The sequence below is a fragment of the Schistocerca cancellata genome, chromosome 8 (genome assembly GCF_023864275.1).
Source record: "Schistocerca cancellata isolate TAMUIC-IGC-003103 chromosome 8, iqSchCanc2.1, whole genome shotgun sequence".
NCBI classification, from domain to species: domain Eukaryota; kingdom Metazoa; phylum Arthropoda; class Insecta; order Orthoptera; family Acrididae; genus Schistocerca; species Schistocerca cancellata.
The window spans coordinates 130824358-130848868 of NC_064633.1; the positions used below are offsets into that span (position 1 = coordinate 130824358).

Below are 24511 nucleotides of genomic sequence, written 5' to 3' on the forward strand. Positions count from 1 at the left end.
TGATCATCTCCTCCCCCTCTTCCTTTTCTCTCACCCACTACCCCTCTATACTTTTCACCTGCCTCTTGCATCTCCCTCTCCTTCTCCCTCTCTCTCTCTCTCTCTCTCTCTCTCTCTCTCTCTCTCTATCCTGCTCCTTCTCTCTCTGTCCATCTCTGCTTCCTGCAGCTTCTCCTCCCTCTCTCTCTGTCCATCTCTTACTGCCCTCCTCCCTGTCCATCTTAACCTGCCTCTCTCATGCTATCGATCTCCTCCTACCTCTCCCTATCCATCACCTCCTGCCCCTCCTCTCTCTGTCCCTCCTCTCCTTCCCTCTCTCCCTAATAATCCCCTCCTGCCACCTCTCTCTCTGTCCGTTCTTTTCTGCCCCTGAATGAGATTTTCACTCTGCAGTGGAGTGTGCGCTGATATGAAACTTCCTGGCAGATTAAAACTGTGTGCCGGACCAAGACTCGAACTCGGGATCTTTTCCTTTCGCGGGCAAGTGCTCACCAACTGAGGTACCCAAGCACGATTCACGCCCCGTCCTCACAGCTTTACTTCTGCCAGTACCTCGTCTTCTACCTTCCAAACTTTACAGAAGCTCTCCTGCAAAGCCTATATGGCAGGGATTGAGAAAATACGTTTTTATCCATATCTCTGCTCCTATTGGGGCTAGGACATTACGAACCACACAGCACTGACAGTCGTGAAGTTTGCTGTTTGTGTCCCAAACTGTAATCGATCTAGTGGTTTAGGAGGAGATTCCAAACAGATATACAAGCATACATCCATATACTCTAATTTATACATAGCTCTTAAGGTATGCATTTTAGAGTCAGTGTTTACTGGACTTCTTTCTTCTTGTTATGTGAGAAAGTCATTCGTGAAGTTTTGCTGTCGCGTTTTGAAACACCCTGTATATAGTCGTTTTCCCTGTAGATCTCCCCTACGCCTGCCTCTGCCGTCACTGTTTTACCACCTGTATCTGATAGTTTTGTTATTCTCGTGGGGTGCGTTGTAGCCTGGCTGTATACGACGTACAAAAACCTTGCTGGTGTTGCAGGGGCGTGTTGCTACAGTCGCAGCAGCGGTTGGAGGAGGCTGCACAAAGCTACCAGACTGCCATAAGCTTCCGGCCTAGCCTCGCAGGTAAGTCAGCTGCACACTCTCTGTAAATAAATAAAGTGCGTACATATTACACACTTTGGGTAAATTATCGAGTACGGTTTGTATGCTCATAAACAAGTAGGGCTTCACATTTCCTAGTATTTCATCTTGTGCCTGGATCATCAGTTGGAAACAGTCCCCAACCACCAGCTGTGATCAAGGTTATATGGAGGTTTCACATGGCTGGAAAGAAAATGCTGGAACTGGAAATCCCATTCCAAATGTTCACAATTTCGACACCCTCTAACATCCTAGAGTTTTATTAAATGGTCCTCCAATATGATGTGTTATTACTTTATGCAGGCCTAATTCCTGCGTAGTTATAATATGATGTATAGAATTTTTCATTCTAAGCTTGTGGAAGGATATGATTGTGGGTCTGAAAGTACAAGGGGTATAAGTGCTTGCTGAAGCAAGCTGAGTAAATGGCTGTCAAACTTAAGTGGCTACTACCGAAACATCTAATTTTTTTTATAACGGTCAGTTAGCCCCTACGTAGTGGTAGGTATGATTCGAGACTGTAGTGTTTCTGCAGTTTTTTTTTTTTTTTACAATATATTAATAATACTTCTGCTCATTGTTTCTTAAAACTTTTACAGGAAGATAGGTACATGAACGAAAAAAATTCCTTTATTGTGCTTTATTCTGAAGATGTTTTTGGCGCAGCACACATCACGCTCAACAATAGATGTTCAGTTTTTAAAAAACAGTATCTAAAGCTGAAAAACAATACGTAAGTAAAAATAAAAATACCAAAACGAAAATACACTCCTGGAAATGGAAAAAAGAACACATTGACACCGGTGTGTCAGACCCACCATACTTGCTCCGGACACTGCGAGAGGGCTGTACAAGCAATGATCACACGCACGGCACAGTGGACACACCAGGAACCGCGGTGTTGGCCGTCGAATGGCGCTAGCTGCGCAGCATTTGTGCACCGCCGCCGTCAGTGTCAGCCAGTTTGCCGTGGCATACGGAGCTCCATAGCAGTCTTTAACACTGGTAGCATGCCGCGACAGCGTGGACGTGAACCGTATGTGCAGTTGACGGACTTTGAGCGAGGGCGTATAGTGGGCATGCGGGAGGCCGGGTGGACGTACCGCCGAATTGCTCAACACGTGGGGCGTGAGGTCTCCACAGTACATCGATGTTGTCGCCAGTGGTCGGCGGAAGGTGCACGTGCCCGTCGACCTGTGACCGGACCGCAGCGACGCACGGATGCACGCCAAGACCGTAGGATCCTACGCAGTGCCGTAGGGGACCGCACCACCACTTCCCAGCAAATTAGGGACACTGTTGCTCCTGGGGTATCGGCGAGGACCATTCGCAACCGTCTCCATGAAGCTGGGCTACGGTCCCGCACACCGTTAGGCCGTCTTCCGCTCACGCCCCAACATCGTGCAGCCCGCCTCCAGTGGTGTCGCGACAGGCGTGAATGGAGGGACGAATGGAGACGTGTCGTCTTCAGCGATGAGAGTCGCTTCTGCCTTGGTGCCAATGATGGTCGTATGCGTGTTTGGCGCCGTGCGGGTGAGCGCCACAATCAGGACTGCATACGACCGAGGCACACAGGGCCAACACCCGGCATCATGGTGTGGGGAGCGATGTCCTACACTGGCCGTACACCACTGGTGATCGTCGAGGGGACATTGAATGGTGCACGGTACATCCAAACCGTCATCGAACCCATCGTTCTACCATTCCTAGACCGGCAAGGGAACGTGCTGTTCCAACAGGACAATGCACGTCCGCATGTATCCCGTGCCACCCAACGTGCTCTAGAAGGTGTTAGTCAACTACCCTGGCCAGCAAGATCTCCGGATCTGTCCCCCATTGAGCATGTTTGGGACTGGATGAAGCGTCGTCTCACGCGGTCTGCACGTCCAGCACGAACGCTGGTCCAACTGAGGCGCCAGGTGGAAATGGCATGGCAAGCCGTTCCACAGGACTACATCCAGCATCTCTACGATCGTCTCCATGGGAGAATAGCAGCCTGCATTGCTGCGAAAGGTGGATATACACTGTACTAGTGCCGACATTGTGCATGCTCTGTTGCCTGTGTCTGTGTGCCTGTGGTTCTGTCAGTGTGATCATGTGATGTATCTGACCCCAGGAATGTGTCAATAAAGTTTCCCCTTCCTGGGACAATGAATTCACGGTGTTCTTATTTCAATTTCCAGGAGTGTATATTGGCATGGTTCCAACACGTATGAGAGATCATTCTTTGTCACTTTCTACAGTCAACTCACAGTCAGTGCCTTAAAAGTAATATTAGAATCATTTTCTTCTGTGGTATCTTCCGAGGAATGTCCTTCCTGGGGAGACACAAACTGGACCAGTGTGTTGCGCATTTTCAGCCTTTCTCGTCTCATTCTTCTACCACGTCCACCCCTTTGTCCACTCTCTCTTCTTGTACCACCCATAGTAACTGCTGTCTGGATGTGGGATGTATTGTTATAGAACCCAGAATGAATTCGAGGGATGTAGTTCTTTATTTCCTGAAGATTTTTCCACTTCTCTAATTTTATTCCATACTTACCCTGTTGCACGGGCTACAGAAGATTCATTGATGGCGACCAATATTGTGCCTCCTAAAGTCAGCTTCAGTAAATTGCAAAATCAATAGCGGAAACCTCAACTCCACTGTTAGAGGATTTTGTTTGCTGATCGTAATCCTAGTAATATTCCTCGTCGAGTGCCTTTAACAACTTTGTCCTCTGTTGTGTCATCCATTACTCTCACACACGGAAAATTTTCTGTTTTTAGCTCTACTACCGAAAGCTCTACGTTAACCTTTTTTTTATTGCTTCCATCCTACATTGGGGAAGAAGTGGTTTCTTTGCATTATCACATTCCAAGTACATATGACCAGGTTCAAGGAACTTGTGTTCCGTTGTGTCAGTCTTCAGATTTTGTCCCCACTATTTCAAAACTGGGTCTATTTAGACGTGCATGAAATATTGCTATAAGTAATTTCAAAAGTATACGCGTTAGGCTATTGCATTATTTTAAAAAACTGTATAGCTGAAGTTTGATTAAAGACAGCAACAAATCTCCTTTTGTACGAAATTTCACTTATACTGGTATTCTAAAAGCAATCCAGGCATTCGCTTAGAACCTAAACTTTAACTTCAGAAAGTGCAGAACTATGCAACCAGTCGCTTGTACACATTCTACTCGGAACTTATGCACACGTTAGCTTAACGGATATTGGCTTACATCACTCTCTCCTGAAACGTCACTTCTACTGGTTGACCTCTAAACCCCTCAGTTACATTAATTGAACCATGCTGTACACAACAATATTGTTGTTGTAATATGTATTATAGATGTATGCGTTTATGCGCGCGCGCACGCACGCACACACACACACACACACACACACACACACACACACAAACGTTTACACTGATGCGCCATAGAAACTGGTATAGGCATGCATATTTAAATACAGAGATCTGTAAACAGGCAGAATACCAGGCTGCGGTTGGCAACGCCTATATAAGACAAGTGTCTGGCGCAGTTGTTAGATCGGGTACTGCTGCTACCATGGCGGGTTATGAACATGTAAGTTTGAACGTGGTGTTATAGTCGGCGCACGAGCGATGGGACACAGCATCCCCGAGGTAGCTATGAAGTAGAGATTTCCCGTACGATCATTTCACGACTGTAACGTGAATATCAGGAATCGGGTAAAATATCGAATCTCCGACATCGATGCGACCAAAAAGGTCCTGCAAGAACAGGACCAACAACGACTGAAGAGAATCGTTCAACGTGACAGAAGTGCAACCCTTCCGAACATTGCTGGAGGTTTCAATGCTGGGCCTTCGACAGGTGTTAGCATGCGAACCATTCAATGAAACATCATCGATTTGGGCTTTCGAAGCCGAAGACGCACTCGTGTAGCCTCCATGACTGCACGACACAAAACTTTACGTCTCGCCTGGGCCCATCAACACCGACACTGGACTGTTGATTACTGGAAACATGTTGCCTGGTCGGACGAGTCTTGTTTCAAATTCTATCAAGCGGATGGACATGTATGGTAACAACATCATGAATCCACAGACTCTGCACGTCAGCAGAGGACTGTTCAAGCTGGTGGAGGCCCTGTAATGGTGCGGGGCGTCTGCAGTTGAAGTGATATGGGACCTCTGATACGTCTAGATACGACTCTGACAGGCGACACGTACGTAAGCATCCTGTCTGACCACCTGCATCCACTCATGACCATTGTACATTCCGAAGAACTTGGGCAATTGTAGCAGGAAAATGCCACACCCCACTCGTCCAGAATTGCTACAGAGTGACTCCAGGAACACTCTTCTGAATTTAAACACTTCCGCTGGCCACCAAACTCCCCAGTCATAAACACTGGCATGTCTCGTAACGTGCTGTTGAGAAGAGATCTCCACCCCCCCCACCTCCCCCCATCCCACCCCCCGGTACTCTTACGAATTCATGGATTATGGAGAGCCCTGTTGGAGCACTACTTCAGACTTTAGTGGAGTCCATGCCACGCCATGCTGCGGCACTTCTGCGTGCTGGCGGCGGCCCTATACAATATTAGGCAGGTGTACCAGTTTCTTTAGCTCTTCAGTGTATATGGAAAAAGCTAATAGTCATTTCATTCAGACTTGCGACTGTTTTTATCGATGTTGCCCCGAATTTCGACACATTTCTGTATGCGGTATGGCGTGAGTCGTTAAGTAACATACTCGTATTTCCAGGTTTCAGGTACTGAATCAATTAGTTTTTTTTTTATTTTCTACTGAAATTTGAATCACTTGCCCGCCTGAATCTCTGTAAAAATATCGTACACTCCAACTTCCCGATGTGTGCAAGAGTAGTCTAGCAAGGTGCCCGCCTCCTGTCTGACCAGAACGATGTCTGAGTGTACCAGGTGCATTCAAGTTCTAAGGCCTCCGATTTTTTTTTCTCCAGACTGGAAAGAGATAGAAACATGTGTATTGTTTTTAAATGAGGCCGCGTTCATTGTCAATACGTCCCAGAGATGGCAGCACTGTACGGCAGATGGAATTTTACCGCCAGCGGCGAGAATGAGAACTGTTTTAAATACTTAAAATGGCGACGTTTTCCTTACTTGAACAGCGTGCAATCATTCGTTTTCTGAATTTGCGTGGTGTGAAACCAATTGAAATTCATCGACAGTTGAAGGAGACATGTGGTTATGGAGTTATGGATGTGTCAATAGTGCATTCGTGGGTGCGACAGTTTAATGAAGGCAGAACATCGTGTGACAACAAACTGAAACAACCTCAGGCTCGCACAAGCCGGTCTGACGACATGATCGAGAAAGTGGAGAGAATTGTTTTGGGGGATCGCCGAATGACTGTTGAACAGATCGCCTCCAGAGTTGGCATTTCTGTGGGTTCTGTGCACACAATCCTGCACGACGACCCTGAAAATGCGAAAAGTGTCATCCAGGTGGGTGCCACGAATGCTGACAGATGACCACACGGCTGCCCGTGTGGCATGTTGCCGATCAATGTTGACGTGCAACGACAGCATGAATGGGACTTTCTTTTCGTCGGTTGTGACAATGGATGAGACGTGGATGCCATTTTTCAATCCAGAAACAAAGCACCAGTCAGCTCAATGGAAGCACACAGATTCACAGCCACCTAAAGAATTTCGGGTAACCGCCAGTGCTGAAAAAATGATGGTGTCCATGTTCTGGAACAGCGAGGGCGTAATCCTTACCCATTGCGTTCCAAAGGGCACTACGGTAACAGGTGCATCCTACGAAAATGTTTTGAAGAACAAATTCCTTCCTGCACTGCAACAAAAACGTCCGGGAAGGGCTGCGCATGTGCTGTTTCACCAAAACAACGCACCCGCACATCGATCTAACGTTACGGAACAGTTTCTTCGTGATAACAACTTTGAAGTGATTCCTCATGCTCCCTGCTCACCTGACCTGGCTCCTAGTGACTTTTGGCTTTTTCCAACAATGAAAGACACTCTCTGTGGCCGCACATTCACCAGCCGTGCTGCTATTGCCTCAGCGATTTTCCAGTGGTCGAAACAGACTCCTAAAGAAGCCTTCGCCGCTGCCATGGAATCATGGTGTCAGCGTTGTGAAAAATGTGTACGTCTGCAGGGCGATTACGTCGAGAAGTAACGCCAGTTTCATCGATTTCGGGTGAGTAGTTAATTAGAAAAAAAAAATCGGAGGCCTTAGAACTTGAATGCACCTCGTAAAACAGAGAAGCTGCCGCATGCTGCTTGCTCGCTTTTGACCTCGTGGTTAGTAATTGAAACTTACGCATATGAAACCTTTAAAGATAGAAATAGAGACTACAGACTGCGTAGTTATGTTTAAGAAAAAAATGTAACTTAAAACTATCAGCTATGCTGTGTCGAACAGTAAGGTCGATAAACCTGCCTCAGAAATGTGTTGCGCTTGTGCCCTGAGAGGGCGAACGGAGCGGATCATATGGCGGCCGAGGGGAAGACAAGCGGGATGGTGGTGTGCAGTCAGCCGGAGGCACTGGAACGAGCAGCATCTCTCGGAGGCCAGAGCCGTGTCAGTGGTTGGTGCGTGCGACGCGTCGTCGGCACTCAGTGGTGGACGCGGAGAGCTGTGGCGGCGGCCGACACTGGTGGCCAAGACTGTGCATGCACACGGGCAGTGACTTGAAGTCTGGGGCTGTACGCCAGAGACCGTATCACAGTAAGTTCCTGGGGTGACGCGAGGAAGACAGTTGTTGGTGGAGGCAAGTCTGAGGCCCTGGAAGAGCTGGTGTGAGGAACGGTTACATCTACATCTACATCTATACTCCGCAAGCCACCTGACGGTGTGTGGCGGAGGGTACCTTCAGTACCTCTATCGGTTCTCCCTTCTATTCCAGTCTCGTATTGTTCGTGGAAAGAAGGATTGTCGGTATGAATCTGTGTGGGCTCTAATCTCTCTGATTTTATACTCATGGTCTCTTCGCGAGATATACGTAGGAGGGAGCAATATACTGCTTGACTCTTCGGTGAAGGTATGTTCTCGAAACTTTGACAAAAGCCCGTACCGAGCTACTGAGCGTCTCTCCTGCAGAGTCTTCCACTGGAATTTATCTATCATCTCCGTAACGCTTTCGCGATTACTAAATGATCCTGTAACGAAGCGCGCTGCTCTCCGTTGGATCTTCTCTATGTCTTGTATCAACCCTATCTGGTACGGATCCCACACTGCTGAGCAGTATTCAAGCAGTGGGCGAACAAGCGTACTGTAACCTACTTCCTTTGTTTTCGGATTGCATTTCCTTAGGATTCTTCCAATGAATCTCAGTCTGGTATCTGCTTTACCGACAATCAACTTTATATGATCAATCCATTTTAAATCACTCCTAATGCGTACTCCCAGATAATTTATGGTATTAACTGCTTCCAGTTGCTCACCTGCTATTTTGTAGCTATATGATAAAGGATCTATCTTTCTGTGTATTCGCAGCACATTACACTTGTCTACATTAAGATTAAATTGCCATTCCCTGCACCATGCGTCAATTCGCTGCAGATCCTCCTGCATTTCAGTACAATTTTCCATTGTTACAACCTCTCGATACACCACAGCATCATCTGCAAAAAGCCTCAGTGAACTTCCGATGTCATCCACCAGGTCATTTATGTATATTGTGAATAGCAACGGTCCTATGACACTCCCCTGCGGCACACCTGAAATCACTCTTACTTCGGAAGACTTCTCTCCATCGAGAATAACATGCTGCGTCCTGTTATCTAGGAACTCTTCAATCCAATCACACAATTGGTCTGATGGTCCATATGCTCTTACTTTGTTCATTAAACGACTGTGGGGAACTGTATCGAACGCCTTGCGGACGTCAAGAAACACGGCATCTACCTGTGAACCCGTGTCTATGGCCCTGTGAGTCCCGTGGACGAATAGCGCGAGCTGGGTTTCACATGACCGTCTTTTTCGAAACCCATGCTGATTCCTACAGAATAGATTTCTCGTCTCCAGAAAAGTCATTATACTCGAACACAATACGTGTTCCAAAATTCTACAACTGATCGACGTTAGAGATATAGGTCTATAGTTCTGCACATCTGTTCGACGTCCCTTCTTGAAAACGGGGATGACCTGTGCCCTTTTCCAATCCTTTGGAACGCTACGCTCTTCTAGAGACCTACGGTACACCGCTGCAAGAAGGGGGGCAAGTTCCTTCGCGTACTCTGTGTAAAATTGAACTGGTATCCCATCAGGTCCAGAGGCCTTTCCTCTTTTGAGCGATTTTAATTGTTTCTCTATCCCTCTGTCGTCTATTTCGATATCTACCATTTTGTCATTTGTGCGACAATCTAGAGAAGGAACTACAGTGCAATCTTCCTCTGTGAAACAACTTTGGAAAAAGACATTTAGTATTTCGGCCTTTAGTCTGTCATCCTCTGTTTCAGTACCATTTTGGTCACAGAGTGTCTGGACATTTTGTTTTGCTCCACCTACCGCTTTGACATAAGACCAAAATTTCTTAGGATTTTCTGCCAAGTCAGTACATAGAACTTTACTTTCGAATTCATTGAACGCCTCTCGCATAGCCCTCCTCACACTACATTTCGCTTCGCGTAATTTTTGTTTGTCTGCAAGGCTTTGGCTATGTTTATGTTTGCTGTGAAGCTCCCTTTGCTTCCGCAGCAGTTTTCTAACTCGGTTGTTGTACCACGGTGGCTCTTTTCCATCTCTTATGATCTTGCTTGGCACATACTCATCTAACGCATAATGTACGACGGTTTTGAACTTTGTCCACTGATCCTCAACACTATCTGTACTTGAGACAAAACTTTTGTGTTGAGCCAACAGGTACTCTGAAATCTGCTTTTTGTCACTTTTTCTAAACAGAAAAATCTTCCTACCCTTTTTAATATTCCTATTTACGGCTGAAATCATCGATGCCGTAACCGCTTTATGATCACTGATTCCCTGTTCTGCGTTAACTTTTTCAAATAGTTCGGGTCTGTTTGTCACCAGAAGGTCTAATATGTTATCGCCACGAGTCGGTTCTCTGTTTAACTGCTCAAGGTAGTTTTCAGATAAAGCACTTACAAAAATTTCACTGGATTCTTTGTCCCTGCCACCCGTTATGAACGTTTGTGTCTCCCAGTCTATATCCGGCAAATTAAAATCTCCACCCAGAACTATAACATGGTGGGGAAATCTACTCGAAATATTTTCCAAATTATCCTTCAGGTGCTCAGCCACAACAGCTGCTGAGCTAGGGGGCCTATAGAGACATCCAATTACCATGTCTGAGCCTGCTTTAACCGCGACCTTCACCCAAATCATTTCACATTTCGGATCTCCGTCAATTTCCTTCGATACTATTGCACTTCTTATCGCTATAAACACGCCTCCTCCTTCACTGTTCAGCCTGTCTCTGCGGTATACATTCCAATCTGAGTTTAGGATTTCATTACTGTTTACGTCTGGTTTCAGCCAACTTTCTGTCCCTAGTACTATATTGGCGTTGTGATCGTTTATTAATGAGAGCAGTTCTGGGACAAGACAAGTCGACGGTCAGCACGCTGTGGTGTCGGCAGCACCCTCTGGGAGCAGTTGCTGTCTTTTCTGGTCGCACAAATAGCACTGCGGTGGAGGCGAAGTAACGGCTTTGGCAGATCCCGGTAGCCCTTGTGTTTGAGGCGGTCCGCCATGTTATGTGCGTGTAGCCACATGTAAACAACTTGCTGAAGGGAAGTCCGTGATTTCTGGGTAAGAAAGATGGCCTGGCTACGGGCAGCTGCCTAATGGTACAACAGAAGACACTGAAGAGCTCACAAAAGAAATCAATAAAATGAAACAAAACGTCATCTTCATTAAATGTAGCTCCATTCTGGGTTCAGGAGCATGGGACAGTAGCTGGTCGATGGAATGTTCTAATACTACACCAACAGCCGTTAAAATTTTATTAGGCAACCAGTTCCGACTTTCTAGCCATATTGAAAGTATCTAACCAAAATTGTGTCCTTTTTTATTTGTGAAAGTATCAATGATAAGATTGTTCTAAATTAATTATTCAACAAACCTGCATCTGTGAACTTGTTTCTTGCACTCCTCCATTTTTCCAGATATGCAACATGTATTTGACTCAGCAATCACATTTAAGAGAATAATGCCATTTGTGCAATGGCATTAAGATGGTACTGGAAAATTAACTTTTGGCCCTGATGTTTACTTAATGAAATTATATCTTTACTTGAATAATGCCAGTTGTGCAATGGCATAAAATTAGTTATTTGAAATAGCTTTGCTCTGATAACGCTAGTTATACCAAAATCGATTTCAAACCATGAACTGCACATATTTATTGCATAGAGCCCTCATTTTCTTTACATTCTTTCATTGATGTGTAACTTTACTTTACGACTCATTTTCATATTCAGTACAAGCAAAGGATGTAGATTATGATTCAGGCTGTTAGATTTAAGCACAGTGTTGATCTCAATATGTATATTGTTAAAATTTTAAGTCATACACAAAACCTACCATTACCAAAATTTTTGTAGCACGAATCACTCTTACAAAAAATTTTACAAAACACGTACTGTGTCGAACCTTGGACATATAAATCCTTACTCTGAACATTATCTAACAAAAACCAATATGAAATCATTATATATCTTCTCTCATTTATGTGTTAAAGTTTTCTTAGGGTAACTACGCAGAGAGTGCGACTCCTACTTAAAGTTGTCTGCACACGTCTGCTTCCTCCGGACACCTACCTGCGACTGACTCGACGGTCTTTTTAATTGCGCGTTCGACTCTCTTAACCATCAGAGAGCCTCCTACTCAAAGACATTGCACTCGTTCCACCTTGCGGCTGGCAACTATCGACTTTATTTTCTGGATCTGCCGTGATCAGACCTTAGCACGTACCTTTCAACGTCATCTTCAGGCTTGTCACATGAATAACACCAAGGATTTGCTCGTGCATGTATAAGACAGGGTTCCGTAGATGCTCAGTAAGTCGGATATCTACGGAACCACGTACGAGTATTTGTGCCTTGTGTTATACATGCACGAATGGTACTTGGTGTCATTCATGCGACAGGCCTGAAGATGACGTGATTGGAAAGTGGAAACAGGTTGCCTAATAAAACAATATCAATATAACGGTTGTTAGTATTATATTAAATTATCATCATCATTGTTTAACACCAGACAGTCAAAGGTTTGAATTTCCTGGATCTCTTCGCAAGTAGTTCAAACTAGAGAGTTAAATTTCTAGTATACAGGAAATCAACATATTCAGATGCAACAATCAGTAGAACCTCATGACACCCAGTTAAGTACAAAATGGCTTCTTAAACAGCAAAGCACAAATTCCCATTAGAAGCAGACTTCCAAAGTGGTGAACTAAACACCATTTAAGCAGTTGCTTACAGTAATGGCTACAGTCCAAAACTAACTCATGAGGCAAATAGTAAAATAAATTCTCACATAACCAACCACACAAACAAACCAACACTAAATAACGAGACATCACAGCTAACAGTAAAGTATGTCAGCCTGCCTTTCTTAGGAAAACGAGGAGTAAATGTCAGAACCATTTTTCACACAAATAATAAAAATTGAGGACGAAGCCATCTACAGTATTAAAAATAACAACAAGCTCTACGGTGGATCAGGAGTATACAAACTTAACTGCACTTCAAGCTAAAAGATATACACTGGCAAAGCAGAAATAAATTCCAACATGCGATTTCGTGAACACACGAATGCCCAACATTTATCGTACAGGTAGCACGAGATGAACATACACATGCACTCAACTCAAAAATACTCACCCTGGGCAACAAAGCAAGAAGACTAAAGTTATCTGAAGAAATCTAAATTTAATCTCGGAAATGTTCGTCCTCAAATGACACCTAAATGACCAAACAGAGTTACCAAACAATTTTTTTCTAAGAAATTTCCATAATTTACTGATACAACATACTAAGTACATTCATAAAGAAACATATCCCACTGTAAGTTTATCCATTGCATAAAATATTTCTACATAATGTAAATCTGTTGTTCTGTCTCCATTATTTATAAATGTCATCCATACTGCGAGAGAAAAAAAGCATGTACATAATGTTGTGGATTGGCAAGACAGCCAATCCACTATGAGGAAGCCGAAAGGCACGCGTTTAAGCTCACGCATGCTGGCGTGAGGTCTGGAACAGGTCAGGGAAATGAGACTAGCAAAAATAGTACGTAGCTGCTGGAATACTTAACTGTAATCCATAATTGGTGAACATCGCTCTTGACGGTACATGTTTTTACAGCATCAACAGTAACTGGTAATGGCGCCTTGCTAGGTCGTAACAAATTATGTAGCTGAAGGCTATGCTAACTATCGTCTCGGCAAATGAGAGCGTATTTTGTCAGTGAACCATCGCTAGCAAAGTCGGTTGTACAACTGGGGCGAGTGCTAGGAAGTCTCTCTAGACCTGCCGTGTGGCGGCGCTCGGTCTGCAATCACTGAAAGTGGCGACACGCTTGTCCGACGTATACTAACGGACCGCGGCCGATTTAAAGGCTACCACCCAGCAAGTGTGGTGTCTGGCGGTGACACCACACATAACATTAATTCTTCTATATAAAATGTACCACATTATTATCATTTTTGTAAAATTCCATATAATCTAGTTAAAAGGCTACTAACGTACTCATGTAATAACATTCATGCCAAATAGTTTCACTTCTTTTTAGTCATACAGAACCTGTAAGTCAAATATAACTCTGACCATAGCAGAACATGTAAGCAAAATATAAAGTTTGACCACAGATGTATTTCTCGGATGTAAACAAAGATGTCAGTCACCAACAGGGCGGATACAGGCCTATTTTTGTGCAAAATCGAAGTAAAAAATATATCTGCGCCACAGACATAAATGGGAAATCAAAGTAACGAGCAGAGTAGAAAGTAAGTACAGCCATAAATCAGTTTGTCGTAAATATACAACTCACGGATTCTGATAGTTAAACAAAGTTTTTGTTTTGCACAGGACAGCTATAGCATGCAATTCGCTCTCGATATTGTGACTACGTAGAGGCTAAAGCTTCAAATATGTATTAGAGTTATGAAGATGAGTGAAAGCCCAAAACGCGGATTAGCTTCGATAAAAATACACAACAAAGCGACTGGTTGCTGTTTTGTAATGAAATAAACAACATTTGTTGGTTTTTGCTTTGTTTCATTATTGGCTTGTGTGCATGAAACTTCATACATATAATTGGTGACTTTTTCTGAGACATCTGTGCCGTTATATCGGTAGTGTTTTGGTTCCTGGTATCTTAGTTGTCGGGTGTAAGTACTAATAGTAGTGATGGCCTGCCCGGTTGGCCGTGCGGTCTAACGCACGGCTTTCCGGGCCAATCCCCGGCACGAATCCGCCCGGCGGATTTGTGTCGAGGTCCGGTGAACCGGCCAGTCTGTGGATGGTTTTTAGGCGGTTTTCCATCTGCCTCTGCGAATGCCGGCTATTTCCCCAGCCCGCATCTCGTGGTCGTGCGGTAGCGTTCTCGCTTCCCACGCCCGGGTTCCCGGGTTCGATTCCCGGCGGGGTCAGGGATTTTCTCTGCCTCGTGATGGCTGGGTATTGTGTGCTGTCCTTAGGTTAGTTAGGTTTAAGTAGTTCTAAGTTCTAGGGGACTGATGACCATAGATGTTAAGTCCCATAGTGCTCAGAGCCATTTTTTGAGCTAGTTCCCCATATTCCGCCTCAGCTAGACTATGTCGGCGATTGCTGCGCAAACAAGTTCTCCACATACGCGTACACCACAATTACTCTACCACGCAAACATAGGGGATACACTCGTCTGGTGCGAGACGTTCCCTGTGGCGTCCACCGGGGGCCGAACCGCACAATAACCCTGGGTTCGGTGTGGAGCGGCGGAGGGGTGAAGTGGACTGTGGTAGTCGTCGCGGGGTTGCGGACCACTGAGGCTGCGGAGGGGACGGAGGCTCTCTGTCGTTTCTAGGCCCCCGGTTAACATAACATAATAGTAGTGATAAGTGTAGTTAGATGCTTTATTACTGATCTGAACTAACTTTCTGTATTCTTCGGCATCCTTGGTTTTTCAGTTCTCAGGCGGAAAGATGGCAGAGAGCCTGTTTGCCCGTTATAGGGACAGAATGAATTTGATCTATATTTCACTTGTACTGTTGTTGTTAAAAGGGTATTTTGTGTTTCGTTTTTCGAGTCCTGCTTACTCCCTTTCAGGCTACAGAGAAATATATTGTTTACTGTAAGTGGCTTCTGTTTTGTTAAGTGAAATATATGAGCCTAAACAAACTATTGTTAAATTGAGCACTACTTCTGCTCAGCCCGTAGTACGAACCCCACTCCAATTAAGTCTCACGCTTCATAACAGCGTCGCCTTTATAAATTCTAGACTGGCCATTGTCGTTTACTGTCGTCGGGTGTGTGAACAGACGCATACCGCATCAGGGTAAAGAGTAACTCGCGCGAACAACTCCCCGACGCTGCCTTCGACGCTACGCCGCGGGGATTCCCCTGTCCGGCGCTGGTGTGCCGCCTCAGAGAACCACCTGTTGCAATCGATTCTGGGAGAAAACAGCGACTGCAGTCAGCTGCATGCACTGACCTAGGATGTGGAGTAAGGTCGGCGCCCTGCAGTGACAAGTCGGGCTGCGTTCACCTTTGTACCGACATCGAGGTATTCGGCGGGTAACCGACATTGGCCGCTCACGCCAATCTTTTCAAATCACCGCGCCAGTACAGGCGCTGTCTCGGTGCAACCGATGCGAACGAGCGAACTTAGAGACCGGAAAATGATCGACAGAATTCAAATCTCTTTCTTCGGTCAAATTGTACCACATTCCCACATGCAAAATACGAATTGTGAGAAACTTGTAATATCAGGACGAGAAAGAAGGAGTTTATACCACTCTGAGGATGAGAAGCATCATAACAGGGATGCATCAGTGAATGTATGACCTGAAATCCCTGCTTTATTGGAATGACCAAGTTTCGAACAACTTAAAAATTTAATATTAACTAAATGAATGCTATCTTATACTACATTACGCATATTCCATGGCTGTCTAGTCATTTCAGCCTCAATTCTATACTTAATGCTGCACAACCTCTGCAAAACGGGAAAAATCCGTACTGGAAATTGTGTGCCTAGTATATAACGTCAAAACGTTATATGTTCAAGTGAGAAAGGTGGCGTACGGCAATTTTGATGCTTAAAGTTACTGTAACAGGTGGGCATTAGCTGTCTCCGACCTGTTAACACTGTTTGCTGGTGTTTGTATGCTAGCAGGGAGTTGATCAGAGACGTCGACTTGAAAACATTAAAATATTATTGGAGGGGAGGGGGCGGGCAAGAATCGTTATATGAGGTACTATATTGACAGATAACTTTGTGTTTGTGCCCATCGTTTTATCGGTGTTCTGAATGCTCCCGATGTCAAAAACCGAAAGTTACGATGCCACCAGTCTGCTTTGAACCGTGACGTCATCAAGATGGCGTACATCCGTGGTGACTATGACGTCCCTTAGTACACCCCCGAACAATCATAAGAATCACGAGAAATATTTAGCTCCAGCAAAAAACCGAATGTAACTGGACAACTATGGGAAGTATAGATTTTGAGCAGGGCGAACTATAAATACGACAACAACAATAACAAAACGATTCCAAAACAAAAATTAGCCTTAAAATCAAGCACACAAAATTTTCGATAATCGACAACCAAAAAAAAGCTAAATAATTGGTATCGTACATATCGCTTGACCTATATACCCAAACGACGACCTCAGTGCCAGTAACCCACACAAAACTCGAAAACCTGCTATCGCAGATTTTGATTGACGTATGTAGCTCAAACAGAGCCCTCGATACCAAACAACACACGCGCAATTTGAAAATCCCGTACCGCAAATTTCGACTGATTTACATAGCTAGAAGTAGATTTATATCCTGTATCCGTAACTGTCACATAAGAAAAATAGTATAATATCTCCGGCCATGAGAAACACACGACACTAATGATTCCAAACATAAGCCCAAATCTACTAGCCATAATATGCAAAATCAGAGTAACTCGCCAGCGAATCGGCAAAAACTATTCTAACCACAGCTTCTAACACCGAGCTAATAACGCGAAATGACCAACTACCACATAGGAACGTAAACATCCAGCACAAGAGAGCGCCACTAGATATTACAACATGCCATCTGCAACAAGATCCGACTCAAAAACCCCGGTGACCATGACATCACGCAACACATCACAGTTACATTACTGGTCAAAGCCGACAGGTGGTACGCAGCTACCGATTGGCCCCTCCCAAACAACCAGCCACATGTAAAACACTTTGCCAGTACCTCCAGGTGGTTCCATGAAGCAGGTCAGAAATTTTACAAGACAAATAAGTAAATTAATTTGAAGGAACATACCTTTTGGCGGCAAATCTACACTCCTGGAAATTGAAATAAGAACACCGTGAATTCATTGTCCCAGGAAGGGGAAACTTTATTGACACATTCCTGGGGTCAGATACATTACATGATCACACTGACAGAACCACAGGCACATAGACACAGGCAACAGAGCATGCACAATGTCGCCACTAGTACAGTGTATATCCACCTTTCGCAGCAATGCAGGCTGCTATTCTCCCATGGAGACGATCGTAGAGATGCTGGATGTAGTCCTGTGGAACGGCTTGCCATGCCATTTCCACCTGGCGCCTCAGTTGGACCAGCGTTCGTGCTGGACGTGCAGACCGCGTGAGACGACGCTTCATCCAGTCCCAAACATGCTCAATGGGGGACAGATCCGGAGATCTTGCTGGCCAGGGTAGTTGACTTACACCTTCTAGAGCACGCTGGGTGGCACGGGATACATGCGGACGTGCATTGTCCTGTTGGAACAGCAAGTTCCCTTGCCGGTCTAGGAATGGGTTCGATGACGGTTTGGATGTACCGTGCACTATTCAGTGTCCCCTCGACGATCACCAGTGGTGTACGGCCAGTGTAGGAGATCGCTCCCCACACCATGATGCCGGGTGTTGGCCCTGTGTGCCTCGGTCGTATGCACGGCGCCAAACACGCATACGACCATCATTGGCACCAAGGCAGAAGCGACTCTCATCGCTGAAGACGACACGTCTCCATTCGTCCCTCCATTCACGCCTGTCGCGACACCACTGGAGGCGGGCTGCACGATGTTGGGGCGTGAGCGGAAGACGGCCTAACGGTGTGCGGGACCGTAGCCCAGCTTCATGGAGACGGTTGCGAATGGTCCTCGCCGATACCCCAGGAGCAACAGTGTCCCTAATTTGCTGGAAAGTGGCGGTGCGGTCCCCTACGGCACTGCGTAGGATCCTACGGTCTTGGCGTGCATCCGTGCGTCGCTGCGGTCCGGTCCCAGGTCGACGGGCACGTGCACCTTCCGCCGACCACTGGCGACAACATCGATGTACTGTGGAGACCTCACACCCCACGTGTTGAGCAATTCGGCGGTACGTCCACCCGGCCTCCCGCATGCCCACCATACGCCCTCGCTCAAAGTCCGTCAACTGCACATACGGTTCACGTCCACGCTGTCGCGGCATGCTACCAGTGTTAAAGACTGCGATGGAGCTCCGTATGCCACGGCAAACTGGCTGACACTGACGGCGGCGGTGCACAAATGCTGCGCAGCTAGCGCCATTCGACGGCCAACACCGCGGTTCCTGGTGTGTCCGCTGTGCCGTGCGTGTGATCATTGCTTGTACAGCCCTCTCGCAGTGTCCGGAGCAAGTATGGTGGGTCTGACACACCGGTGTCAATGTGTTCTTTTTTCCATTTCCAGGAGTGTATTTCTCCTCCGTTCATTCCTGCTTATGAACTCGTCACATATAGCATCAAGGTTAGTTTTCAACGTTTCGCCTCTGCGTTGAGAAGGGCAGTGGCTTTAAGACGATCCTGCCTCGTTATGGAAAGATACGTTTTCACCCTTCGCAAGCAAGAAAACGATCCTCTGCGGTACAGGGCGTTGCTGGAGTCGTGAGAATTATACGCATGAATTTCATTAGGTCCGGCAGTAAGTCAAGGACGTGTTTTTCATTTTTTCGGTATTTCACTATGTCATCCAGTGAACTAGTATCTGCAGAATCACTACTGTGAATAAATTTATAAAACATGCTTGGGTGGAGAAGCAAGTGTTCTTTGTATATATTTGATTCGAAGAAAGATTAAATATAATCTGAATGTCTGTAATCACTAAGAAGAAATTATTCAATTCGGTTTGGAAACATGAACGATTGAGTACTGAAGCTTTATTCCGAGAAGTTTCATAATAAAATGTTCTATACCTATCACACACTTCAGTGAACTTATCTGCGAATGAATTATTGGAGTCATCGTATTTCTTATGGATTTTCTTTTTGCGGGGTAATTTTGGGGAATCCATTTGTTTCAGCGCAGAAAGATTCAAAATTGTTTTTCATAAAATTAATCGATGTAACAAGGGTGCAAATCATCTTAGTGGCCTCCATTAACTGTAGAGACTTACTCGGTAGTGCTATGTTTACAATGTCAATGTAACCGAGCAGTCTAACCAATACTGGTAATGTAAAAAAAACAAAGCAGTAGATTACCTAATAATTAAAAAGACATTTGCTTTGACCCCAGTGTCCGAATTGTCATTTTTGTAAAAATTTAGGAAAAAGTTCTTGAAAGTCCTACATAACTGCAAGAAACCGAAGACATTGACAAGTAACTTAAAGGTCCACCTTGTAGGACAGAGTACTTTTAAATTTTTAGTGACCGTTAAGTGAACAAAGAGAGACAAGAAGCCCACGCCTACTACAGTAGTACAAGTTTATATGCCAACTAGTTCTGCAGATGACGAAGAAATTGAAGAAATGTATGAGGAGATAAAAGAAATTATTCAAATAGTGAAGGGAGACGAAAATTTAATAGTCATGGGTGACTGGAATTCGTTAGTAGGAAAAGGAAGAGAAGGAAACGTAGTAGGTGATTATGGATTGAGGGGAAGAAGTGAAAAAGGGAGCCGTCTGGTAGAATCTTGCACAGAGCATAACTTAATAATAGCTAACACCTGGTTCAAGAATCACGAAAGAAGGATGTATACGTGGAAGAACCCTGGAGATACTGACTGGTCAGATAGATTATGTAATGGTAAGACAGAGAGTTAGGAACCAGGTTTTAAATTGTAAGACATTTCCAGGGGCAGATGTAGACTCTGACCACAACCTATTGGTTATGAACTGTAGATATAAAACTTAAGAAACTGCAAAAAGGTGGGAATTTAAGGAGATGGGACCTGGATAAACTGACTAAACCAGAGGTTGTACAGAGTTTCAGGGAGAGTATAATAGAAAAATTGACAGGAATGGAGGAAGAAATAGAGTAGAAGAAGAATGGGTAGCTTTGAGGAATGAAGTAGTGAAGACAGCAGAGGATCAAGTAGGTAAAAAGACGAGGGCTGGTAGAAATCCTTGGATAACAGAAGAAATATTGAATTTAATTGATGAAAGGAGAAAATATAAAAATGCAGTAAATGAAGCAGGCAAAAAGGAACACAAACTTCTCAAAAATGAGATCGATAGGAAGTGCAAAATGGCTAAGCAGGGATGGCTAGAAGACAAATCTAAGGATGTAGAGGCTTATAGATACTGCCTACAGAAAAATTAAAGAGACCTTTGGAGAAAAGAGAACCACCTGTATATCAAGAGCTCAGATGGAAACCCAGTTCTAAGCAAAGAACGGAAATCAGAAAGGTGGAAGGAGTATATAGAGGGTCTATACAAGGGCGATGTACTTGAGGACAGTATTATGGAAATGGGAGAGGATTTAGATGAAGATGAAATGGGAGATACGATACTGCGTGAAGAGTTTGACAGAGCACCGAAAGACCTGAGTCGAACCAAGGCCCCGGGAGTAGACAACATTCCATTACAACTACTGACAGCCTCGGGAGAGACAGTCCTGACAAAACTCTACCATCTGGTGAGCAAGATGTATGAGACAGGCGAAATACCGTCAGACTTCAAGAAGAATATAATAATTCCAATCTCAAAGAAGTCAGGTGTTGACAGATGCGAAAATTACCGAACTATCAGTTTAATAAGTCACAGCTGCAAAATACTAACGCGAATTCTTTACAGGCGAATGGAAAAACTGGTAGAAGCTGACCTCAGGGAAGATCAGTTTGGATTCCGTAGAAATGTTGGAACACGTGAGGCAATACCGACCCTACAACTTACCTTAGAAGAAAGATTAAGGAAAGGCAAACGTACGTTTCTAGCATTTGTAGACTTAGAGAAAGCTTTTGGCAATGTTGATTGGAATACCCTCTTTCAAATTCTGAAGGTGGTAGGTGTAAAATACAAGGAGCGAAAGTCTATTCACAATTGGTACAGAAACCAGATGGCAGTTATAAGAGTCGATGGACATGAAAGGGAAGCAGTGGTTGGGAAGGGAGTGAGACAGGGTTGTAGCCTCTCCCTGATGTTATTCAGTCTGTATATTGAGCAAGCAGTAAAGGAAACAAAAGAAAAATTCGGAGTACGTATTAAAATCCATGGACAAGAAATAAAAACTTTGAGGTTCGCCGATGACATTGTAACTCTGTCAGAGACAGCAAAGTACTTGGAAGAGCAGTTGAACGGAATGGACAGTGTCTTGAAAGAAGGATATAAGATGGACATAAAGAAAAGCTAAACGAAGATAATGGAATGTAGTCGAATTAAGTCTGGTGATGCTGAGGGAATTAGATTAGAAAAAGAGACAGTTAAAGTAAAAAAATGGTTCAAATGGCTCTGAGCACTATGGGACTTAACAGCTATGGTCATCAGTCCCCTAGAACTTAGAAGTACTTAAACCTAACTAACCTAAGGACAGCACACAACACCCAGTCATAACGAGGCAGAGAAAATCCCTGACCCCGCCGGGAATCGAACCCGGGAACCCGGGCGTGGGAAGCGAGAACGCTACCGCACGACCACGAGCTGCGGACACACTTAAAGTAGTAAAGGAGTTTTGCTATTTGGGGAGCAAAATAACTGATGATGGTCGAAGTAGAGAGGATATAAAATGTAGACTGGCAATGGCAAGGAAAGCGCTTCTGAAGAAGAGAAATTTGTTAACATCGAGTATAGATTTAAGTGTCAGGAAGTCGTTTCTGAAAGTATTTGTATGGAGTGTAGCCATGTATGGAAGTGAAACGTGGACGGTAAATAGTTTGGGCAAGAAGAGAATAGAAGCTTTCGACATGTGGTGCTACAGAAGAATGCTGAAGATTAGGTGGGTAGATCGCATAACTAATGAGGAGGTATTGAATAGGATTGGGGAGAAGAGGAGTTTGTGGCACAACTTGACTAGAAGAAGGGACCGGTTGGTAGGACATGTTCCGAGGCATCAAGGGATCACCAATTTAGTATTGGAGGGCAGCGTGGAGGGTAAAAATCATAGAGGGAGACCAAGAGATGAATACACTAAGCAAATTCAGAAGGATGTAGGTTGCAGTAGGTACTGGGAGATGAAGAAGCTTGCACAGGATAGAGTAGCATGGAGAGCTGCATCAAACCAGTCTCAGGACTGAAGACCAGAACAACAACAAGTGGTGCTACAGAAGAATGCTGAAGATTAGGTGGGTAGATCGCATAACTAATGAGGAGGTATTGAATAGGATTGGGGAGAAGAGGAGTTTGTGGCACAACTTGACTAGAAGAAGGGACCGGTTGGTAGGACATGTTCCGAGGCATCAAGGGATCACCAATTTAGTATTGGAGGGCAGCGTGGAGGGTAAAAATCATAGAGGGAGACCAAGAGATGAATACACTAAGCAAATTCAGAAGGATGTAGGTTGCAGTAGGTACTGGGAGATGAAGAAGCTTGCACAGGATAGAGTAGCATGGAGAGCTGCATCAAACCAGTCTCAGGACTGAAGACCAGAACAACAACAAGTGAACAAAATGATTTAATCTTTAAGGTTAATATCTAATAAAATGTAGTAAACCCTTTTATGAATTAATTCATTCCAAATTTCGGGATTGCTTTCACAGTGTCTTGTAGTGTTAAGTTTAAAGAGTGTGCAAGGAAGTGCGTAAATACAGCTCTCTTTTCAATTTCCGTAAACTTGGCCTGGACGCCATTACTGTATAGTACATAATCCGGCCATGTTACGTGAACCATCAAACCATTGGCCTCTGGAATGAGACTCAGGCAGATCACAGCGTCTTAAAATATCTACAGTAATTTCAAACAAAGCCTTACCTGTGTTGTTGTATACAGAGTATAGCCCTAAAAACCATTCTTGTAATTATAATAACGAATCAACAAGTCTTCTACAGGTATTATATAACTCTTAGGTGGCTATGTCTGTTTGGTTCCATCTGCTGCGATTCCAAACTACTCTACACTTTTGATATATTCCAATAGTTACTGAATAAATGTATCACTTAAAATATTTACTGTTCATTATCGAATGTCCATTTATAAGTTTCGCTCTGTAACCACATTAAAAGTTGGTGATTATCTTCCCATCGAACTACACTAAACTCCACCCGAACAGGCCATGATAGCCCAATAGTACCGACCGGCCGCCTTGTCACCCTCAGCGCTACTTCTCATTCAAGTGGCTCCTTAGTTTGCCTCGCAAGGACTGAGTGCACCCCATTTGCCAACAGCGCTCGGCAGACAAGATGGAGCGCTAGCCCATCCCCTGCACTACTAAGTAACGGAGGGAAGATACGATTTTCATTAAAAAGGATAGGTTTTTCTTTTGTTTATGTCAGTTTTTCTTTTGAAATCTGGCTAAATACATTTAGGTTCGATTTGAAGATCCGAATTTCAGTCATCTTCTAAGTGGGGAGCCTGATGTTTCATGAACTTTCTACTCTTTCACTCCTTCTTTCCAGTTCACAAAACAGTTTCCACGAAAGTATTTCCATTTTATGAGAAAACTGAAAACGGTTTTCTTCGAATATTTGTAAATTTTGCAGAACATAACGTCTTTTACCGTACTTTAATCAATCGATGGAAATTGCTAGCTCCATGAGAGTTGATAACTACGACGTTTTTTTCCCTGGAATAGTGTTTTTGTTTCTGACACACTTTCGTCGATAATTCTGTCTACTTCTTCACGCAGAGCACCACTGACACAACGCACTAGCACTTTTCTTCCTAATTATAAACATGCCCATTGTAAAATGGCCAGTGAGGGAAGAAAGACTGATTAATAATTCGATCGAGTCAGAGGAATCAGTCAACTGTTCATTTCCGAAAATCCATTCACAGAATTCAGAATCCGAGGCGCCCATCTGGTTCGTCCTCATTCAAAGCGTGAAG

At 44.4% G+C, this 24511-nt stretch overlaps 1 protein-coding gene across 1 annotated transcript in view; it reads left to right on the forward strand.

Annotated features, from left to right (window-relative positions):
- LOC126095421 (protein O-mannosyl-transferase TMTC2-like) overlaps window positions 1–24511 on the forward strand; it is a 1040622-nt gene that overhangs the window by 543444 nt on the left and 472667 nt on the right. The window contains exon 13 of the mRNA XM_049910218.1: window positions 1046–1131. Within this exon, the coding sequence (XP_049766175.1) occupies window positions 1046–1131 (86 nt within the window). The remainder of the gene's footprint in view (window positions 1–1045; window positions 1132–24511) is intronic.